The sequence below is a fragment of the Chelonia mydas genome, chromosome 1, assembly GCF_015237465.2.
Source record: "Chelonia mydas isolate rCheMyd1 chromosome 1, rCheMyd1.pri.v2, whole genome shotgun sequence".
NCBI lineage: Eukaryota > Metazoa > Chordata > Testudines > Cheloniidae > Chelonia > Chelonia mydas.
Window position 1 is genome coordinate 308,624,637 of NC_057849.1, and position 22,310 is coordinate 308,646,946.

At 39.8% G+C, this 22,310-nt stretch overlaps 1 protein-coding gene across 2 annotated transcripts in view; it reads right to left on the reverse strand.

Annotated features, from left to right (window-relative positions):
- Nucleotides 1–22,310, reverse strand: part of GRM8 (glutamate metabotropic receptor 8) — a 462,724-nt gene that overhangs the window by 227,378 nt on the left and 213,036 nt on the right. For both annotated transcript variants that reach the window (XM_043550467.1, XM_007056854.3), the window contains exons 4-6: nt 17,846–17,981; nt 17,223–17,377; nt 16,579–16,716 (exon numbers count right to left, since the gene is read on the reverse strand). In XM_043550467.1, the coding sequence (XP_043406402.1) occupies nt 16,579–16,716; nt 17,223–17,377; nt 17,846–17,981 (429 nt within the window). The remainder of the gene's footprint in view (nt 1–16,578; nt 16,717–17,222; nt 17,378–17,845; nt 17,982–22,310) is intronic.

Here is a 22,310-nt window from a genome sequence, read left to right on the forward strand (position 1 = left end):
TTAAAAATGGCTAACGATTCGTTGAAATGTAGATCTATTGACTTGAGACTTTCAAAATTAATTGGTGTATCAACTTTTTGCATGTGATTAATCATAATTTAAAAGTGTATAATATATATACACATGTGTGTGTTTATATAGATATATATTATTACAGTATTATCATCATCTATGTGTATTTATTTGATATATAAACACCCACAAGGTCCCTCACTCTGGGAATTTTTTATGCAATGATCATGTAAAAAATTATTTTTTTGTGAGCCTCAGTTACCTTCTCCCAGTCTCATCATTGTGCTTTCTTCCTTAGCACTGTCTAATTCAGAAACTATCTCTCTCTGTTGAACTGCCATACCACTTAGAACTCCTTCCTATCATTCCTTTAAGCAAACTGCTTTTATTCGGACTTTCAGCAATGGCTTCATAATGATTTTTGTACCAACTCAAGTTAGTATCATCATTTGGTGGGGCCATAGCCTCAGCTGTGGTTAACCATCACAGATTCATTGATGTCAATAGAGCCACACCAATTTACACCAGCTAAGGATCTGGCCATTAAAATGTCTGAACTAGATTACAAATTCCTTGGGCTAGAGCTCTGAGCACACTATCAGTGCTCATTAAATACATTTTAAGAATAAAGATTTCATTTAGGGATTGATTAACCTGAAAACCATTCTGAACCATCAACCAAAATTCAAACTGAAACTTTTTCAAACTGTGGCATGTGACCACTGGCACAAATAAAGAGGAATACAGTGCCACACTGCCTCAAGGACAGCTCAACAAGGGTATGATGGGGTGTTTACCCCATACGCAAGTGGAAGGGGTGAAGGCAGGTCCCACGGTCCTACCATACCCTGCCCCAGAAAGGAGCAGTGGAGGTGAGTCCTCCAAGCAGCACAGAAAGACTGCATGGAGTGCAGCCAATCAGAGAAGTGCTGCAGAAAGCAGCCAATCCAGGATCGGCAAACCCAAATAAGAAGAGTTGCAGTGCAGAATGGAGGCAGTTGCTGCTGGGAGCTCAAGGAGTGAGGACTGTGTCTCTAGCAATCTGAGAGACCTGCTGGTAGGAACTGGGGGAGCAAGAGAGAGCTCCTGGGGTGATTGTTGGGACTGAGTAGTTGCATGCCCTGAGGCAAGGGTGAAGAAGATGCTGGGGCTGTGGGGAAGTAGCCCAGGGAGAAACCGCAGCATTTGGGAGAAGTTAAAGAGTTGCAGCAAGAGGCTGCTATCTATAGGGTCCTTTGGTTGGGACTCAGAGTAGTGGGCAGGCCTGGATCCCCCGCACTCACCACTGAGGAAGTGGCTGGACTATTGGACAGTGATACCCACCCCACTCCCAGGAAGGGGGAAACACAGAGTGACCTAGCTGGAAGGCTGAGTCATGAAGAGAAAGCGTCTGAGAGAGGGGCTATGGGCCAGGTGTGCAAATCGCAGATGGGGGTGTTGGCCTCAAACAAATCCCCAGAGTGATCAGGAGGAGGTGTCAGCCTAGTGGTGAGAGGTTCCCCCATGACAGAGTCACTGACCATGGGGACAATGAGAATGACCCAGTATGCAGGGGAACTGTGCAGGATACATCACCTTTTATGACACTGCCGCTTGCTTCCTGCAGTGTGAAAAATTCCACAAAAGCCTACAAAGCTCTTTGGTTTTCATATTTTCAGGTGTTGTAGGTTATATATTTTGCAAGAGAGCACTGTGAATTGCAACGCTTATTTTATACTCTCCAAGGCAATGCTTATATTATGACATTCCTAAATACTACTATTTTTATGCTCCTCAGTACCCCTTGATGACTTAATGGGAATACATCAGACTACTGAACTAGAAACAAATTTATCAGAGACAACCAAAAGCCATGGGAGAAGACATAATAAACAAATAATTCAATAATGCCACCTTGAGGCACTGCTGCAGCTGCTGATAGAAGTGAATTTCTCACCTCAACATAAGAGAATACTTCTTGCTCTTTGTCTAGATGGTATTCCTTAAAGAACTGCTCTGAGGATATGGCACAAGAAATTTTTTTACCAAGAGCCAAAACTGAGCAGTGAGAGTGAAATACATCCTGATGGAGATGGCCAGCACAAGACCTATGCATCGCTTCAGTCCCATCTGACCCCTAAAATAGATTTTAAAAGCATTTGTATAGAGGGTCAACAAAGTATTATCATCATTCATTTGCACTGTGGTAGCACCTAGGAGCTCCAGTCATGGACCAAGACCCCAGTGTGCTAGGTGGTGTACAAACACAGAAGAAACACATCTTCCCTGCCCCAATGGGATTACTTACAGTTTAAGTGTCAGACAAGGGACAACAGATGGATACAGACAACAAACATAGAAGCAAAGGGAAAAATGAGGCAAATATTGGTCAGCATGACAAGCAATAGTCTCAGCACACCAGCTGTATAATCACTACTGAGTTATTTGTAGGCCTGTAACCTATGGACTACTTACATCCAATTTAAAAACTAAGTTGAAGGCTCAAGTGGGACTTAAGTGTTGCATAGGTCTGCAGTGTCCTTCTTCACGGAAGGGTTGAATCCATGGAAAAGTAACAAACCACTAACACTTTTCTTGACTACCTCCACTTTAAGAGAAGTTGCAGTTGTAGAACCAAGTGACATAAGCCACCTATTGTTTATTAGAGTGCTGCTGAAGTTATTACAATGTCACTTTAATAAATCTGAAAGTGAGTTACTCTTTGCAAGATATGAAACATATGAGGTCAGAACAGTAGCTGTTCTTATCTCAGTGGCAGACTGCATACATTACACAGGCATAGCAAAGTCTTAAAAGTCTTATTTTGTTTACCTCCTTGGTTTCTCTCATCACGGGGTAAAGTGACCACAGCTGGGAACACAAAACCCATCATCTTAGAATCTATTAATATTATAATGAATGTGGCAATCCAAATTAACACTTGAAAATTCACATCCACTGGGAACTTTTAGGGTATTCCACTAAAATGCTACATGCTGAACTATTTTTGAAATAGTCATCTAAACCCAACATTCTCAAACTCTCTGCTGTCACATGGTGTTGGCTCTTCTCCTTGTTTCCAGCTATTAAATTGCATTAAATGAAGCTAAAATACATTAGTTTTCTGATGTTACCCTTCCACGGAGGCAATTGCTGTAGTTCCCATGGAGATGTTATGTCATCACAAGTGGGTCAGGAGAGGGCCCGCTGTATTAGCAGAGTGGTGATCCATATAATCATGAATGGCAGGGGTTGGTGTTGACAAGACAATCTCTCTACTAACATGCAGCCCACACTATGAGAAAGTTTGACAAAATAAGTAACATTATAAATCTTGATAATGTGCTGGAGAATAGTGACCACATAGCTAATGAAGTAAAAAATATTTTGGCTAAATACACCCTTCTTCAGACAAAACTTGGGTTGGGGAGTGAACTGTATCCTAACTCATAAGCTGGGCATGAGATAGTTAGACAGGCCCTGAACTGCTACTGTTGCAGCACTACAAATGGGGTTGCAAGTTCCACTGTGGCCACTCTAAATCTATGTACTTTGAATCTATGTAATCATCAACCCAGTAGACACCTCAGACATTTCCCCAGGACTCTGATTTGAGGGCACCCAGAAACTTCCAATCTGAGCTTTTCTATTGAGACTGTACTATCGTGTTTCAGTTGCTAAGTAGTTTAAAAGCTTAAGTTGCCTGTTTCAAATGTTTTATTCAAATATTATTTGGAACAATTTTTGAAATATTGAAGAATAGTTCATTAGTGATCCATTAAGGGCAAAATTCTGACACCCTTTCTCATACTGAGTAGCACTTTAGAATGCCTTACTTTTAGAAAGACTTTTGACTTTCTCATAAACAACGTAGGGAAATTTAGCCTAGATGAACCTACTAAAGATGGGGGCACATCTGGTTGGAAAACCATACTCAGTAAGTAGTTATCTACACTGGAAAAGCGTATTGAGTGGGATCCCATGGGGATATATCCTGGGTCCATTTTTTTGATAATTTCATAAATGATTTGGATAATGGCATCGAGAGTAGTTTGCGGACAATACCAAGCTGAGAGGGGTTGCAAGCACTTTGGAGGTCAGGATTAGAATTCAAAATGATCTGGACAAACTGGAGAAATGGTCTAAAATAAAAAGGATGAAATTCAATAAGGACAAATGCAAAGCACTATACGGAGGAAGGAATAGTCAACTGCACAAATACAAAATGGGAAATGACTGCTTAGGAACGAGTACTGCAGAAAAGGATCTGGGAGTTATAATGGATCACAAACTAATTAGTAGTCAATAATAAAAAAACATAATTCTGAGATGTATTAATGGGAATGTTGTAAGCAAGACATGAGAAATAATTCTTCCACTTTACTCAGCAAAGATAAGGACTCAACTGGAGTATTGTGTCCAGTTCTGGGCACCACACCTCAGGGCAGAGGTGGACAAATTAGAGAAAGTCCAAAGGAGAGCAACAAAAATGATTAAAGAACTTAAAAGCATGACCTATGAGGAAAGATTTAAAAAAATGAGTTTGTTTAGTCTGGTGAAGAGAAGACTGATTGGGGAAATGACAATAGTCTTTATGTACATAAAGAGGAGGGTGAGACGTTGTTCTCCTTAACCACTGAGGACAGGACAAGGAGAAATGAGCTTCAATTGCAGCTAGGGAGATTTAGGTTAGACATTAGGAAAAACTTCCTAACTGCAAGGGTAGTTAAGCACTGGAACAAATTACCTAGGGAGGTTGTAGAATCGTCATCATTGGATGTTTTAAGAACAGGTTAGACTAACACCTCTAAGGGATGGTCTAGATAATACTTAGTCCTGCCTTGAGTGCAGGGGACTGGACAAGGTGACCTCTCGAGGTCCCTTCCAGTTCTATGATTCTATGCACACTATCCCACTGATTTTAATGGGACTGCTCATGCAGTAAAGTGCTACTCATACTGAGGGTTAGAAAACATGTATTACTGTTTACAAAGGACCACTGTGAAACCTTCACCCTCATGGGTGAGTAATAATTCATCAGTTCAGTCTCATTGAAGTCTGTACTAAATATTATTACAAGTGTAATTTAAATATGGATATTCTTTGGATATCAGTGGTGTCTAAAATGAAACATAAATCTGAATATGAAAAAATGTTTGTTTTCAAAATGTCAAGAAAAATAGGTAATAAGAAGCTTAAAGAATTATCTTTTTTCTTTAGTGAATCATATTTTAGAGTAGTTGACATCCTGCAAGTAAAAAAATGATTAATAAAGAAAATGTTGTACAATACGAAGTTTCTTAGATGTGCCTCAAATATTTATGGTGTAATTGAATCTGTAACTTAATTTATATGAGAAATGCCTTGGTTTTCTTTATAGTTACATAAGGGGAACTGAGAAAGACCAAGCTGCTTTTTCCTGTATCTATTACTAAAATTGCATTGACAGATTTGAATATGTATCTTGAATCATCTCATACTGCCAGAATATTAAGAAAATATTACTCTACAAAGGTTGAACAGAATATTAAATGGCTTATTTTTCTCAGAACAGTTAGTCAATGGAATAATATAGGGCTAGTTGACAATCTGCCAGGAGTAAAGGACCAAGGACAAGTGTTCCACCACAGGAGCAGATCAAGGAGAGAATTGTGGCTCCTGGCTTGTTCCAGAGGAGAAGTAATCGGCTATTGAACTATACCTAGTAGATTACTTCCCCTGCCACACTGGTTCAGGTTGCACTGCTGGCATGTTGGGGGGCACCAGAGCCAGGGTTCCACCCAGTCTCTGTGTCCCAATGCCTACTTGTGCAGAATGGAGAGTAGTAGCCCCCGGAGGCTGCTCTCCCCACCATGCTGGAACCTTCCAAGTACATAGTCCTTTAGGGAAGTAGGACAGTAAGACACTCCCAAGTGCAGATGTCTAAGACATGGAACAATTGTGGCCTTTATGCCAGATACTGGAAAATACGTAGATAATGGTCATTTTCAGAGACTTTCCTTGCCTTTTAGTCTATGTTTCATGTTGCTATATGCTGCGGTTTAGTGGAACAAGCACTGGAGTGGGGATCAAAAGTCCTGGCTTATAATCCCAGCTCAGCTTCTGGCCTGCAAGTCACTTCACCTATCTGGGCCTCAGTTTCCCCGTCTGTAAAATGGGGAGAATAATACCTCCTTTGTCAAATGCTTTGAGATCTATTGATGAAAAGAGGCAGGCACTCTATGACTGTATGATTAACCCTTATTCTAAGGGTGTAGCTAGTGAAGGTGAGTGGTATGTCATGAATACATAATAAACATAATATTTTATATATAGACTGGAACCTGGAATTCTTGGACAATACCATGTAAATAAATGAAATTAAATAATATAACAGTTTACCCATTCCTCTCATGTGGCTAGATTGTGATCCTGACTACATACCCCCACAGAGGAGAAATACAGAGTAAGAATCCTCCTTAAACCTTACAGATATTGTTACCTTGGGTTTCTCAGAACGCAAAGCAGTGATAACTTAACTGTTTCTTTCCAGGTAGCATCAGGAATAAATCAATGGGGGGCACAGCTCAGCTGTCTGATAAATAACTGATACAAACCAGAAGTGCTTTCATCTAAAACTACTTTTTAATTAGATTTCACGCACACATGTTGTCACAGTAGGGTTAGAGCATTTCAAAACTTTTATAGTTACCCAAAGTTAAGAAATGGTTCCAAGGGATCAGCAGCCAGGCTTCTGGAGGGCCCTGCCTTCTGTTTAGCTGCTGGGGAACTTAGCTATCAAATCCTTGCCCAAAGAAAGCTTCCTTGGACTGCTCCAAAGCATATTATTTCACCTAATCTTTTATAGCTAACTTCAAACAAAGCACATAACCTATAGTGACTCCTAGTGGGTCACCAATTCTCCTAATTTTAGCAAAACTACTCATCTCTTATCATCAAAACATTTCTAGTCATAACAACAACGTGTCAGGGCACTTAAAACCAAGGTGGCTATTCACTCGCTCTCTTCCATACTGTTAACTTACTGTTCCATCTTCCCATTCTGATTAACAAACTGCAAGTATGCAGCTGTCAGACTTTGCCTCACAAAGTCCTAAGATTTTCCTAGCTATGTGATGTTTGTTTTTTCAGCTGGCAGTGGCTGAACATACAAAATGGCTGACTGCAGTACTGTCAAATTCTGGAGTACGTGCAGGAATGTCAAATTCTGGGGTAACAGTAGGTCTACACTGCAATAACACACCTGTGGCTGGCCCATGTCAGCTGATTCAGGCTCACAGGGCTCAGGTTGTAGGGCTATAAAATTGCAGCATAGATGTCCAGGCTCAGGCTGGAGCCCGGGCTCTGGGATCCCGGGCCCCAATGTCTACACTACAATAGCCCCACAGCCTGAGCCCCATGAGTCTGAGTCATCTGACACAGGCTAGCCTCAGGTGTTTTATTGCAATACAGACATACCTTATGTGGACTATCTGGACCTTGGGTCCAGGCATGAAGGAGTAAATTATAGTTATTCCAGAAGGGTGGGTAGAAAGAGTGTGAGGATAGGTTGGGAATGGTGTAGGCCAGGGGCTCCTTCCCTCCTATTAGCACCTTGTCAGAGTAGCTGAGAGCATACTGGAGGTGAGGGAGCAATTTACTACTTACCCCCAGGAACAAGGAGTGAGAAAGGGAGGCATTGTGAGATGTGTCTGAATTACAATGCTTCCCAGGGCTATGCCTGAGATGTTATACTTACAGCCTTTGCTCAGCGCTGTGCTTAAAGTAACAATTGGCCCAGCTTTCACCAGTCTTGCAGACCATCTCTGAAGAGTACAGCTGTCTTTATGAAGCACTGTATACACACATGTTCCAAGTAGCCAAGCCACAATTTGTCAGTAAGAATATCAGTTTTAAATGGGTAAGATCAGCTGTTTTCCAAATGCTTGTGTAATGAGGCATGGCTCATAACAGAAAGGGAAATTACAAATCTAAAAATGATACTTTTACTGACAAACAGGCTTGAATTCTTGGTCCTGAATACAAATTACACAGAAACAAACAGCAACCCTTTGTTTTGTTTTAACATATTAGAATAAGCAACTTTTTGAAATGTTATTTGTAACTGTTTCTGAGGCTTGAATACTGTGTCTTACAATGAATATATATTGGACCAAAGCTAGGCAACCTTTTTCCAACTAGCCCCATGCACTATAGTGCCAAAAAGGAGGCCAGTAAAGTGTGGGCTGAATACTGAGAGGTGAGGTCCATGAGAGCTGTAAATGTTCAACGTTTCTCAGGGCATCATGTTGTACTTAACTCACACTAGCTGTCCCCAGTATTAAATACTACTCAACATGGGTAAGGTTTCCACATTCATGCTTAGGATTTGCCACTCAGAGCAGAGGTTTGATGGTGTACTGTTTGTGACTGACTTTGTGTCAAATATGCATTTACAGTGGAACAAGTATGTTCTAATTTAATATGGTATATTTCAATGCATTCTATTCTATTAAGGCTTTTACAGAAGAAAGATGATGAAAACCTATGTGACTGAATTCTGCTGTTTAACTCCCCACCATCATGAGAGAAAACCAGCTAAACAAACATTCTGATCTGAAATGGGGCACAGGGAGTCCACATTACAATCCTTTTTTTATTTTGACAGAATGCCACGTTCTTACATGTCAGCCTTCACAGTTGGACAGCAACTTTTCATCTGGAGTTTACTGCCCAGGCTTCTGAAATTGGGAGCCAGACAACATCTGCCAACCTGGTGAATTTATGACCCAAAATATAATGCAGTAAACAGATTAGGCTCTAATTAGATTATCAGAAGGGTTGGCAGGGCCACCTGGGACATGATCTGTTGTAGAAAAGGCAAAGTTAAATGCTCTCCAGCTCTATAAATTACTTAAGGACATATTTTACATTAGTCATTTGATTTAGTGTTACATTAGACAGCATGGGACCTCTGCACTGTAAGTGCCTCTGTCTAACACCTATTTTTTTAAAAAGTCTGAGATAATATCAAAACTAGAGTAGCGGGCAGTTCAGATGAATCCAACAAATACGACAAATAGCCCCCCAAATCCTGCTTATTGTGATACAGTGATAGCTATGACGACTATAATTTAGTATTACTTCACAGCACACAAAGGTGCAACAGACATTTTTCAGAGCAATACAGAAAGAGTGGTCCTATCCACAAAGAACTTACAAGCTGAATGTCAGATATGATACCCAAGAGGATGACAAAGAATAGCAGAGGAGGAGGAGTAAGGGCAGATACAAAAAATGATCATATTAGCCAGGCACAGAGTGAAGTCAGGCAAAGCAGGGAAGCCTGTGCACCATCCTTCTGTATGCCAGAAAGCTGAGAGGGAGAACCTCCTGAGCCATAAAGCCTCTTGGGCAAGACCACTGTGCAAGTTACACACAACGTAGTCCTCCCTGAGTGACTATATGGTGCTTTTCACATCCTGGGTGGTTTTCATTCCATTGAAAAGCATACTTAAGAAGAGTACATTAAATAGGATTGGGACTATTACCCAAGTTAAATAGGCAGCAACTGTGCACTAAGAACGTTTACATTCTGTTCGTGAACTTTCTAAAATGTCCTACAAATTTCTCAGATCATGGTTCAGGACTGTGATACCAATGAGTAAATCTGTTTCTTTTCCCTTAATATTTTCAGCTTGCAATTGCATTCAAATAGAACTTAGTTAAAAGCAAGGAGAACTTAACTAATGCATGTCTAAAGTTCACAAATATGCAATAAATAGATTTAAAATCTGTTATACCGCACTGTGAATTTTCAGTGAAACAAATAACCCAGTTTGATAGAGCAAATTCAAATTTGCCTAATTTGCACAGGTCTCTATATGCTTCTGGAATCTTTTCTCCCATCTCTATTTTTAGCAGTGCAGTCAGTCATTATATGTATTTAAAGGCTGATTAGGTTTGCAGAATAGTTAAACAAAATGCTAACCAGAAACAGAAAGATATTTCTTCTCTAACAGTAAAAGTTATGCATGAAAGAACCCTTTTAATTAACATTGCTGTTGAGATATGTATTAGAGAACCAGATTTCCCTATTCAAAAAGACTTAAAGTACTGTGTTAAATGCAGGCCTGGAAGGGACATTATGAGGCAAATTCAGACCTTGAATCTCAATGGAGTTGCAACCTCTTATGTCATGTATGAATTTGGCTCTACAATTTGATCCGTTGAAATATAATACACTGCCCTTTACATTAGCCTACAGTAAATTGCTGGATATACGTACTAATGGTTTCAGTTAAAGTAATAACCTTGACAAACTTCTCTCCATCCCTAGAACTCAATCAAGTCTAAACATCAATTTCAGTTAACCCCAATCCCTTACCTCAGCCCTTTCAACCTTTAATGGTAGTATCCTCTGCTGTTGCACTTCACATCTTCCTCATTAGTGACTCCAGGGCAACCAACCCTGAGCATTCAAAAATCATGAGACAGGTCCCCCAAAATCATGAGATTGGATTAAAAATGGTAAGATTAAAAATAATAAAATTTGGATCTTTTTATTGCCTTCTGGGTTTGGGTCCTTTAAATTCATGTTTTCAAGCTTCAGCAGCCACCATGTCAGTTAGAAACTTTTTTTTTAAATGAAAGCTGAGATTTTCAAGTAATAACATGACTCCAGGAGCTGAGGTTTTAAGCAAAATTTCAAATTTCATGACACTTAACATTAAATTGCCAACATCAGACACCGCAGAATACACATTGCTCCCAAGTTATCCTAAGTCTTCAGTTACCTGGAATTTCTCCATAAACTTGTAGCCTTCCAGGTATTTTGGAAAAGCTCCAGATTGTAGTATTCAAAAGTGGGGCAAGAGGCCCATTACCTCTTCCACTTTCTGTTACTGTTGTGGGGAGGCACAAAGGTTTCCTCCTGAAGGATGTGGGTGAGAGGAGGGTCTCAAAGCCTCCCTACCCTAAAAAAGATAACCTGTTTAAAGTTACATTTTGAGATCTATCAGTTAGCCAATTTTTAATCCATTTAATGGGTCCCCTGTTAATTTTATTAACATCTATTTAGCATTCAATCTATTTAGAATAAAAAAGAAAAGGGTAAGAGGTAACTTTATTGCAGTCTACAAGTACCTACGTTGGGAAGTTCTGTGACGTGTGCTACACCAACGGTGAGACTAGATGATCACAGTGGTCCTTTCTGGCCATATAATCTCTGAGCTCATTGGATCTCTCTCTAGAAGGTAGGTTCTCTAATCCTTTTATCATTCTCATGGCTCTTCTCTGAACCCTTTCCAATTTATCAACGTCCTTCTTGAATTGTGGACACCAGAACTGGACATAATATTCTAACATCAGTCACACCAGTGCCAAACACAGAGGTAAAATAACCTCTCTACTCCTTGAGATCCCCCTGTTTTTGCATCCAAGGATGGCATTAGCCCTTTTGGCCTCAGCATTGCACTGGAAGCTTACGTTCAGCTGATTATATACCACAACATTCAGAGTGATTGCTTCCCAGGATAGACTCCACCATCCTGTAAGTGCAGCCTATATTATTTGTTCCTAGATGTATACATTTACATTTAGCCATATTGAAATGCATATTGTTTGCTTGCACCCAGTATACCAAGCAATCCAGATCGCTCTGTTTCAGTGACCCGTCTTCTTTATTATTTACCACTCCCCAATTTTTATGTCATCTGCGAACTTTCAGTGATGATTTAATTTTTCTACCAGGTAATTGATAAAAATGTTAAATAGTGTAGGGCCTAGAACTAGTCCCTATGGGATCTCGCTAGATGAGGATTCCCCATTTACTGTTACATTTTAGGACCAGTCCATTAGCCAGCTTTTATTCCATTTAACGTGTGCCAGGTTAAATTTATATCTTTCCAGGTTTTTAATCAAAATATAATGTGGTACCAAGTCAAATGCCTTACTGAAATTTAAGTATATTACAACAACATTATTACCTTTATCGACCAAACTAGTAATCTCAGCAAAAAAAAAATGTCAAGTTAGTTTGACAGAATCTATTTTCCATAAACCTATGTTGACTGGTATTCATTATATTATCCTCCTTTTATTCTTTATTAATTGATTCCCATATCAGCCTCTCCATTATCTTGCCCAAGATCAGTTTCAGACAGACAGGGCTATAATTTTCCAGGCCATCCCATTTATACTTTTTAAATATTGGCACAAGATTTGATTTTTTCCTGTCTTCTGGAACAACCCCAGTGTTCCAATACTTCTTAAAAATCAACATTAATGGTCCAGACAGTTCCTCAGCCAGCTCTTTTACAACTCTTCGATGCCAGTTATCCAGTCTTGCTTATTTAAAAGTGCTAATTTAAGTGGCTGCTGTTTAATATTGTCTTGAGAAACTAGTGAAATGGAAATAATGTTATCATATAATATGACCATATCATCTGTTTTTTTTTCCAAATACAAAACAGAAATATTAATTGATCACTTCTGTCTTTTGTGCATTAGTATTGATAATGATAGAGGAGCTTTCCCTCATTCCACCCTCGCAAATTAAGACTCCTATGTGCAGGAGAAACAGTTGCCAAGCTTCTCTGACAGAATCGTCCCTTCCAAAATATTGACTTGCTGGGAAGGAAAAGCTCTGCTACCTTAATGAATATGCAAAATGGTCTCCAGATAGCCTTCATGTGTGGGTCAAAACTGTTAATTGCACCACTCCTGCATAGTAAATTACAGCAACAGAGAGAACCATCTTTATGCATGATTTTTCCTTCTTTCAATGAAAGGATTTACGGATAATTTTGTAATTATTGTTTCATCCATGCTAAGTTAATGGTCTGATTTGATAACTTTTTATTCCAGGAAGGTTTTCACAAGAACAACCTCATATCCTTCAATATACCATTCTAGTCACTATCACTTGATTCATACATACAAACACTCAGAGTCCTGTTGCTAAAGTTAACATCAAGAAAAAATAAATATTTTTGCAGTATGTAGGTCAGGGATCGGCAACCTTTGGCACGAGGCCCTCCAGGGTAAGCCCCCAGGAGGGCAGGGCCGGTTTGTTTACCTGCTGCGTCTGCAGGTTCGGCCGATCGCAGCCCCCACTGGCTGCGGTTCGCCACTCCAGGCCAATGGGGGCTGCGGGAAGCAGTGTGCGAAAGGTCGCCAATCCCTGATCTCGGAGAATGATTGCTGAATGTGAGCTGGCCAAAAAAGGGCAGTATATTATCAGGAAAACTTGAAAGGAAAACTCCACTAATTTCACTCAGCTCAGAAGCCTAAAATCTTTAAAAGGTAAGAAAGCAATAACAAACGTATAAATAATGAAGTACAAAACAAAGGCTTGAAAACAAAGGCTGCTTTTTAAAAATGCAATTTTCATTAAACAGAGTATGATCTAGTGAACCATAACTATAATTAATAAGAATAATTAATATTGTTAGAGGCCTGAGGGAAGCACGAAGCACTCTGAGCGGTATATAGTCTTTTAAAAATCCTCTCTCTAAACCTGAATGGACATCTGATTTTTCAGTTTGCTGACAGTTCTAAAAAAAATCCACAATAATTTGTTTCGAGTCAAACTGAATCCAATTTTTTTGAATTTTCAGCAATTTGAAAAAAATATTTGACCCAAAATATTTTGTTCCCAGGCATTTAATGAAGGTCTACATTCACAAAATAGGAGAACAGGTGGTGAAGGAGCAGCCTCCTTCACCTTCTTATAACCTGTAGCACAGTAGTTAGGATGCTCACCTAGGAAATGAGACACCCAGCTCCAAATCTCCACTCTAGAGCAGGGATCTGAATCCGGTCTGAAATACTTCGCCCAGCTCTATATACCACTATTGTGATGTAGGGCAAATCCTGATCAGGAGAACTGTTCCAATGGTAGAAACCTGGTGAACCCAGTTTGTCTTTTTCTGGATTACAGTTGAGCTTTTTTCACTCTGAAGTGGTTTCTATTAACTTCATGGATCAAACTATTTGGATTAGATTGGCAGAGGCCTTGGTAGCAGACCGATGTAATAAAAATCTGAAGCCTTATTTGAATTCCATCCAGTTTCACTCACTCTAGAGGCATAGGTGCCGACTTCATGGGTGCTCTGGGGCTGGAGCACTGAGGGAAAAAAAAAAAGGCAGGTGCTGAGCACCCACTGCTGGCCCCAGCAATCAGCACCTCTCCCTCCCTCCCAGCACCTCCTGCCTGCCGTAGATCAGCTCAGAGGGGGAGGAGAGAGGGTGGGGCACACTTGGGTGAGGGGCAGAATGGGGCAGGAAGAGGCATGGCAGGCGTGCAGCAGAGGCGGGAAGAGGCAGGGCAGGGGTGGGGTCTTGAGGGAAGGGATGGAGTGGGGGCGGGGTCTGGGGCAGAGCAGGGGTCAAGCACCCCCTGGCACATTAGAAAGTCCGCGTCTCTGTCTCTAGGTACTTCAGGCTATGAGCTGATAACAGGGCCACACCCCACTTGAGTTGTTAAAATAGTGTGGGAACATTTATTTCATTATTGGTGGAGAATATAGATGCTTCCCCTCAGAAGAACGAAGCACCCACATCTCTTAAAAGAGAGAATGAGCAAAGGCCTGATAACAAAACCATCTTCTGAGGCTGATAAACTTGACAATTATCACCCTGCCAGTAAATTTCTTTGTTGAGGAAGATTATTGAGAGGGTTGTGTGGAGGTACCACTGGCTATATCTGGAGCCCTCAGATTTACTTGGCCCATCCCTTTGGCATTGGCATGGCACAGAGATTGGGCTAGTCCCTTTGGTGGATAGTAGACAGAGATCACATATGGACAGCCTACATTTGCAATATGGCAAACTGCAGCTGCATTTGCTTGTCTCAAATTTAAAGGGACAGCTAGCAGAAAAACAAGAGAGGAAAAGTTTCTATAGAAGGTGAGACCAATGTGAACATGCAATTGCAGACGCAATAGTTCCAAAGGGAAGAAACTGAGATCCTAACTTGGGGCTGAGGGAGGGAGGGACAAGGGATCTAAGTGAAAGCTATCCTAAGATTTTCAAAATTGAAGTTTTGCAAAAGTTGTATTCATACATTTTCCTTTGACATTCTGATTCTAAAATCAATGTCCTTGGTTTAGGACATTAGCAGCTTTTACTGCTTTAACGTTACCACCATTGTATCAGAACACACTTGACCATGAGGTATTGTTAACACATCTCTGGACCTGAAAAGGCCGAGATGAAGTCATGCTTCAGGCACTCTATTATTTAGTCTCTGAGAGGAACTAGAATATAGTAATGCGCTATGATTCATTGCCTCAAGGGCTCTCTTATGGGGGGTAACACAAGATTCTAGTCTGTCATACTTTTTTTGCATTGTGCATGGGAGGCCATCATGAGAGAATGAAATAGTGTGTGCTGCAGTGCCACCGGGAAGCTGTTCTGTGATTCATCAGATCCAGATGGACTGGTCATTCAGCATTCCCAGTGTCTGACCAAAGAGGAGATTTCTGCTCCTTCATATGTATAACCAGGAGTTATAACTAAATGTCCCTAGTCTAGCGGCCCTGTTAGATCTTTGTCTGTTTCAGGATGCGCAGACGATATTGGTGTCCAAGAATACTTCATTCCACCTTTTGCTTAGCAAAGAGGGTCTCACTTTTTCTGTTAGAATGCAGAATGTGAGGTTCCGTAGCAATAATTTACACATGGAGCACATTACAAGTGTGCTCCATAAACTGCACTGGCTCCCAGTTTGTTTCCATTTGCAATTGAAAGTGTTGATTCGAATTTATAAAGACACGTATAGCTGGTATCGTGTGTATCTCAGAGACCAACTCGTGGTGCTTCAAATTCATAAATGTGATGAGCTGGGACACCTGAGCTAATAGTCCCTGGTTAAAATTAGAACCCTGCACTAGATGTATCAAGCTTTTTGTTCAGTGTTCACAAGAGTATATCAGAAAATGACTATTTCCTTCCCACAGGGAGCTCTTTATTCAGTTCTTATTCAGTCCTTAAACACAGTATATAAACTGAGTAAGGACTTCAGGATCTGACCCAGAGTGAAGACAACAAGTAATCTCACTCATAGCTTACATGTGTCAAGAGTGAAAAGAACATCAGTTTTGTATTCATTTGCATATAGTTTGAAACAGTAGTTCAGTGAAAAATAAGACCCAGTCTGAACTTCAATCCAAATATTTACCCAAACCTGAACCATCTTTAGATGTGGATAAATTAAATACCCCCTTTTGCTCCCCAACAGGCCTCCTTTTGCCTTTGCTGAAACTCATCACATTTTCTTTGCAGGTGTAGCAATCGCTGTTGGCGCAGTCTTCAAATCTTGTAAGTTCCACAGGGTAAAAGATATGGTACTCTCTTAAAGTGAGACACGCTATAAGGCTGTCTAACAAACATGTGACTAAAGCAACACCCTAATAAGAGTTTGCACCCTCCAGTATAGACAAGAAGGTATCACAATTTATATTTCAAGGTGGAATGAGACTGGTATAAGAATACAGTGAAATTTGTCTTAAGCAACCTCTCAAGGGACCAAGCAAGTTCCTTACCAGTCTGTCTTGTAATAGATTACAAAGAATTTGAAGAAAGTATTTTATTCTAATGTGTTACCTGTGCATTTCTTAATATTGCTGTTTCTTTTTCCATGTGATCCTAACTTGCATCCAAAATTCTCCTCCCAAAATTCTGCAAACCACACATTTCTTCGATTATTAGCCAGGGTGCGGCTCCGAAAATATCTATCAAATCCTAAAATTAAACAAAAAAGAAAAAAAACCATACAAATATGACACAGGATGCAGAAGAATACATTTACAAGTTTTTGGTGGATCTGTTTGGTTTGCATAACAAGAATGCAATGCATATCTCCATTGCCTAGAGATATAAACTACCTGGGTACAGATTTTTTTAAAGAATAAAGTGGTATTTGGGAATATAAAAATAACTACATTTGCTATTAATATTTGTTTTAGAAAGATGTTCTTGAAACTGCTATAGCAATTATTTGATGAAACCCAATCGATAATGCTGCTGTGAAATACTACAGCTGAAAAAAATGCAATGCAGGTGGTCAATAAACCCGCCAATTCAACATCAATATACAGTAAAGGCCCGATCTTGCAAGGTGCCAAGTGCCCTCAATTCCCATGGAGGTCTGCATTGCATTCAATACCGCGTGAAGTAAATAGGAGATTCTCATCAACTAAATGTAAGTCTTAAAGTGTGTCTTTTGTGTCATTACTATAAGTTCTTACCATCGATCGAAGCTCTTTTGGGCAGAATGGTGACTGCTCCTTCTGCAATCTCTTCCTGTTGGTAAACGGGTGAAATTTTTGACCCCCAACTATCTGAGCCAATCCAAAGAAAATGTCCAGTTTGATTAGTTTTTTTGGCTGCTTCTAATATTCGCCTGCAAATAAACAAACGACTAATTAGATATAACTCATTTACCAAGAAATGTTACTGACTAGAGTCCCCCTGCAGCATTGGTTCTGGTTATACATAAATAGCCTGTCTTCAACCAATTGGTCAATTGTTCTGACAGTCTAAAGCATATTTCTCAAAAGACAGAGTTCAGCACTCAAGCTACAGGACGGTAAATATTAATTTGCCTCATCCTTACGCTTAAACATATTATTCTGTCTATCATTCTTATTTGCTTCATCTTTTTCCGTCCTCAAGTTACAATATACACCATCTTCATTCTTAGGAAGTTTGGGGTCTCTGTGGAGCAGTGGCATAGCATACGGTATAATGGGAACCTTACATTGGATTGAAATCTGAAATCTGTTAGGAAATCAGACACGGGCTCCCAGAAAGGGACTTTCTGCAAAGAGGTAACTTCTTCAACATAAAAAATTAAGAAAATTAAAAGCACCTAATATCATCCTCGTTTGCAAACATAATCACTGCTCGAGCATTAGGAGTTTCCAACAAGCGCTTGATGATCTTGTCAAATTCTCCCAGTCTCGGTTCACGGGGGATTTTTAGCGACTGAGCAATGCAAACGCCACCTGCATGCGCACACACACAAAAAAGCAAAACTAATTAATTGAGGTGAAACTCTGAACTGTTTATTAATATTTAACTTAATAAACCCATGGCAAAACAGACAAGGAAAACAAGATACCAGTTTGATTGGAGGAGACAGTTCAGCCAAAAAAACTTTATCATGTTTATCATGTCCAGAGGGAGTGTCTAACTCATCTAACCAAAAATCAGCAACGATTACATGCAACGAGAAGCTTAAACATGATGACACCTGGTGCAAGTTACGTATGTGTTTATCATTCACTGTATCCAAAACTTAAAAGAACATATCAAGCCAGATCCTCAACTGGGGTAAATCAGCAAAGCAGTGATATATACCTGTTGAGAATCTGGCTCATCATTTTGTCACAGGATTGCATTTAGCCTAGGAAAATACCTGTGGGTTGACAGTTATCCTGCATTCAGAACTTCTTTTCCAGGGGTGGGTAATCTGGACAATGATTAACAGTAAATATTATGGTTAGAGGAATGAGATAGCGAACTTGTAGTCCTTTCACGGGAACCATACACTGAATTTTTCCAGTTGCTATTACAGCATTTTTAATTAAGTTGTCTTAATCATTTAACCACCTGTGTTGCCAATGGAAAGTCTAAATTATTAATCGCTGAATAAACACAAACTCAGAGGCAATATTTATGGTTTTTTTTCCCCGACAGGAGCAGGAACTGGAGATAATTAGAACCTTTACATTTTAACAGTGCTGCAGGAAAGGATCTTAAACTCAGTGTTATCCAATGGAATAAATCCTGTAGGTTGGGAAACTCTCTGCAGCACAGGTGGAATTTTGCGACACCAGGGTTATACACATTTTGAGAATACCAGGCAAGAAATTCACTGAGAGCCTGTCTTATGGCACACTTAGTCAGGAAGAGCACCAAATCATTGTACCTCAGGGTATTCAGCCCTTAGGGTTTTGTTGGGGGGGTTAAAATATTATTTACAATAATTACTTTCTCCTTAAGAACTAGCTCCCTAATAACCTTCAATCCAGTCCTAGATCTTCTGAAGCACTTCATTGTGAAGGTGGTACAGTCCAGGAGTAATGGAATCTGAAGAGGTGCAGGATCCAGACAGTGACAGCTAAGGTTTTCTCATGTTAGGGAGTTTAAAAGAATAACTTTTAGACCTTAAAAATAGGTTATGACCTGGTGTTTTTTGCTCAACTATAGATTTATATTTGGACCACATACCACTATACTATGCACAATCCCATTGATCTCAATTGTTCTCCACTCAGGTAGATCACAGCGCAGGGTCAGGATTTAAGCAAGTCACTAGCAGCTAACGCAGTGTGAAACAGTATGAAACTATCAATTGTCATAAATAAATATGATGTTTTTTTTAAAGTTCTTATGAAAATCACTGGATTTGGTCAAAGACAAAAATGTCACCTTTTTCACCACTGGTCATGAACTTCTTTATGACAACAATCGTAATTTCACCAGTTTGGTGAAAGCAAAACACCGTGTTTTACCTTCAACTTTTCTCTATTTCACATAAAAACAAAACCACATTTTGCAAGTGAAAACACCTGCCATTTTACTGCAAAAACAATGTTTGCATAGAAGTGTAACAGACTTAGACCAGAGGATATAAGAGAGTAGTAGAAGCTTCAGAATGAGCAGGTCCCTGTTCCCTGGATAGCCAAACAAAGGCTACTCCAGGCTAATCAAGACACCTGACATCAATTAACCAGTTAAGGCCATGAGGCTACTGGAGACAGGTGGAATCAGTCAAGGTCTCACTCATACTGCTTAAAAGCTCTCCTTTCCAGTTACCTCAGGGGAAGCCCAGGTGAAAGGAGTGGGAGGAGAGGAAGCATGGCTGAATCCTGAGGTAAGGGTGAGGCTAGGAAAAGGGGACCATGGGGAACTGGCCCAGGGAATCAAAGCAGCGTCAGTGGTAAAGGGAAAACTGCTAACAGCTGCTAACATTAGGGTCCCTGGGCTGGAACCTGGAGTAGAGGGTGGACCTCGGTTCCCCCCTTTCCCCACATACTTTACAGAGATTCCCTTGAGAGGGGAAGCAGACTTTGGTCCAGGCAGGAGGCCAAACTGCACCTACTGAGCTCTAAGGAGCAACAGAGACTGGGGGTATTCCATCTTCCCACCTCCCATACTGGCCTGTGATGAAAGTAGCTCAATAAGCTGTGACCTTTGCCGCTATAAAGGGAGATAAAAGGGAGATCCTATTGAGGGCCTAAGGAAGCTTCTGAGGCCACTGAATCTGTCTGGAAGCATGGGACCCACCAGTACAGGCTCGGAGCTTTGTCACAGAGGGTAAAGATGTAGTAATTTACAATTTATTCTATTTGTTTCCAGTGGGATGTTACAATTTTTGCTGGCAACAATTTTTTCTCTCATAGCTGTATTAATAACCAGGTTCTCCACAAAAGACTGCTATTTTGTCAGTAACAAGTGAGAACAAATATTAGGTGATCCTAATATCTACCAGGTATTTATGATGATCCAATGGTGATATAAATGACAAGGTGCTATGAAAATGTTTGGCATATTTCTAAAAATAAGTTAACCTATTCTAACATACAACCAGAAAATAATCCCTCATTCTAAGCTATTTCTGAGTTAACAGTTTTGCACACCTGACAACAAATGCTAAAAAAATTTTAACAGATGTACTGTACATTTCTGTCATTTAAGTAATAACCGTTCTCTGGTTTTAAAAAAGTAAAGGCTTGAAAAAGAACATTAAGCTCTCAACAGTACCCAAAGTCATCCAGGCATGGGAATGAAAAATGACACATAATAATAATTTGTTACCTCATACATTGCTTGAGTATAATTTTGAACCCTTTCTACTCATGCAGTGGCTCTTTGGGAAAAAAACATTCTCTCTACATGAAATGCAACCTCAAATATTACAATGCATATATATTATATAGTGCATATTGCCATCTACATGGAATGGATATCAAGGAATGAAAAACTACAGTAGCTGAAAAGTTATTTTCCTAGAGTCCAAATGGTGTAGCAAAAACACCTTTCCATCATTATAGCATTAAATTTAATCATGACTTCACAGTGCAACTTAACATCTTTACACTGAAGATCTATTATGAACAAAACAAAATACACTTCAACCTTATTGTTATATTTATAATTTCTGGAAGCTATCTTCTGATATATAAAACATTTTGTGTATATCCATATCAATTTATTACTTATATTATTGTGACAAACAAGTAACAGCATATCAATTTACAATTAATGATCAAATCTCCAGTTTCTAAAGTCAGGTTTCATAGTAGCAGCCGTGTCAGTCTGTATCCGCAAAAAGAAAAGGAGTACTTGTGGCACCTTAGAGACTAACAAATTTATTTGAGCATAAGCTTTCGTGAGCTACAGCCCACTTCATCGGATGCATTCAGTGGAAAAAAGTATAAGAACAACATTAAGGTGACACCCAATTGTGTATAGGTATTGCAGATTTGATCCTAAAATGCAAATATCCACACTTCATTGATTTAAGTCCAAAACAACATTAGATCAGTGTAGTATTTTTGTGTTTCTTATGTTTTGTTTTTTAGTATCCTTTAATTATGAAAATCTGAAAATATCAATCTCGTAATGGACGAATTGCCAGACTCCTGGGGTGATTTCATGTAAGGCAGTCTGCACTGAGTGTCCACAAGTCCTATTGCTGTAAAATGGAAGTTTACTTATTTGATTTCCTTAGATTTAGATAAGCACATGCTCAGAAAGCTAAAAGAATGCGTACTCACCTGCATGTGCCCTAGACAAGAATTCAAACTGCAATTATTAAAATGCACACGTCTCTTGGTTTTTCCTAACCAACAGTCGCCAGACAGAAACTAGACCCTGAAATTGAGTTTCAGGTGCTCACCCCCTGTAAGATCAGATTCTAAATTGGTTTCTGCTATTGAGGATAAAGCCAAAGTAGCAAATTATCTAACCAGCACAAGGAGTCATTTCAGGCATGCATATTTACGCCTCAATCCTCCAATGAGAACTGCACAGGAGGATCCAAGCAGAGACCCAGTGAAGTCAACGGAACGACCCTAAAGGTTCTCAGTGCAGGACTGGTAACTTAATAAAGAAATGCCAAACTACAATCTGTGAGAACTCTCAGTATGGTCAGTGAATTATAGCTCTTATGGGCATGTGAGCAACTTGGTCACTTACAAGCCCAGATCCATAAAGCTATTTAGGTGCCTCTCTTCCATTGATTTCAACTGAAGCCTAAATACCTTTGTGGATCTGGGCCTTCCTCTCCCATTCGCTAACTACTGTGAGTTATGTAGCTGCTACCT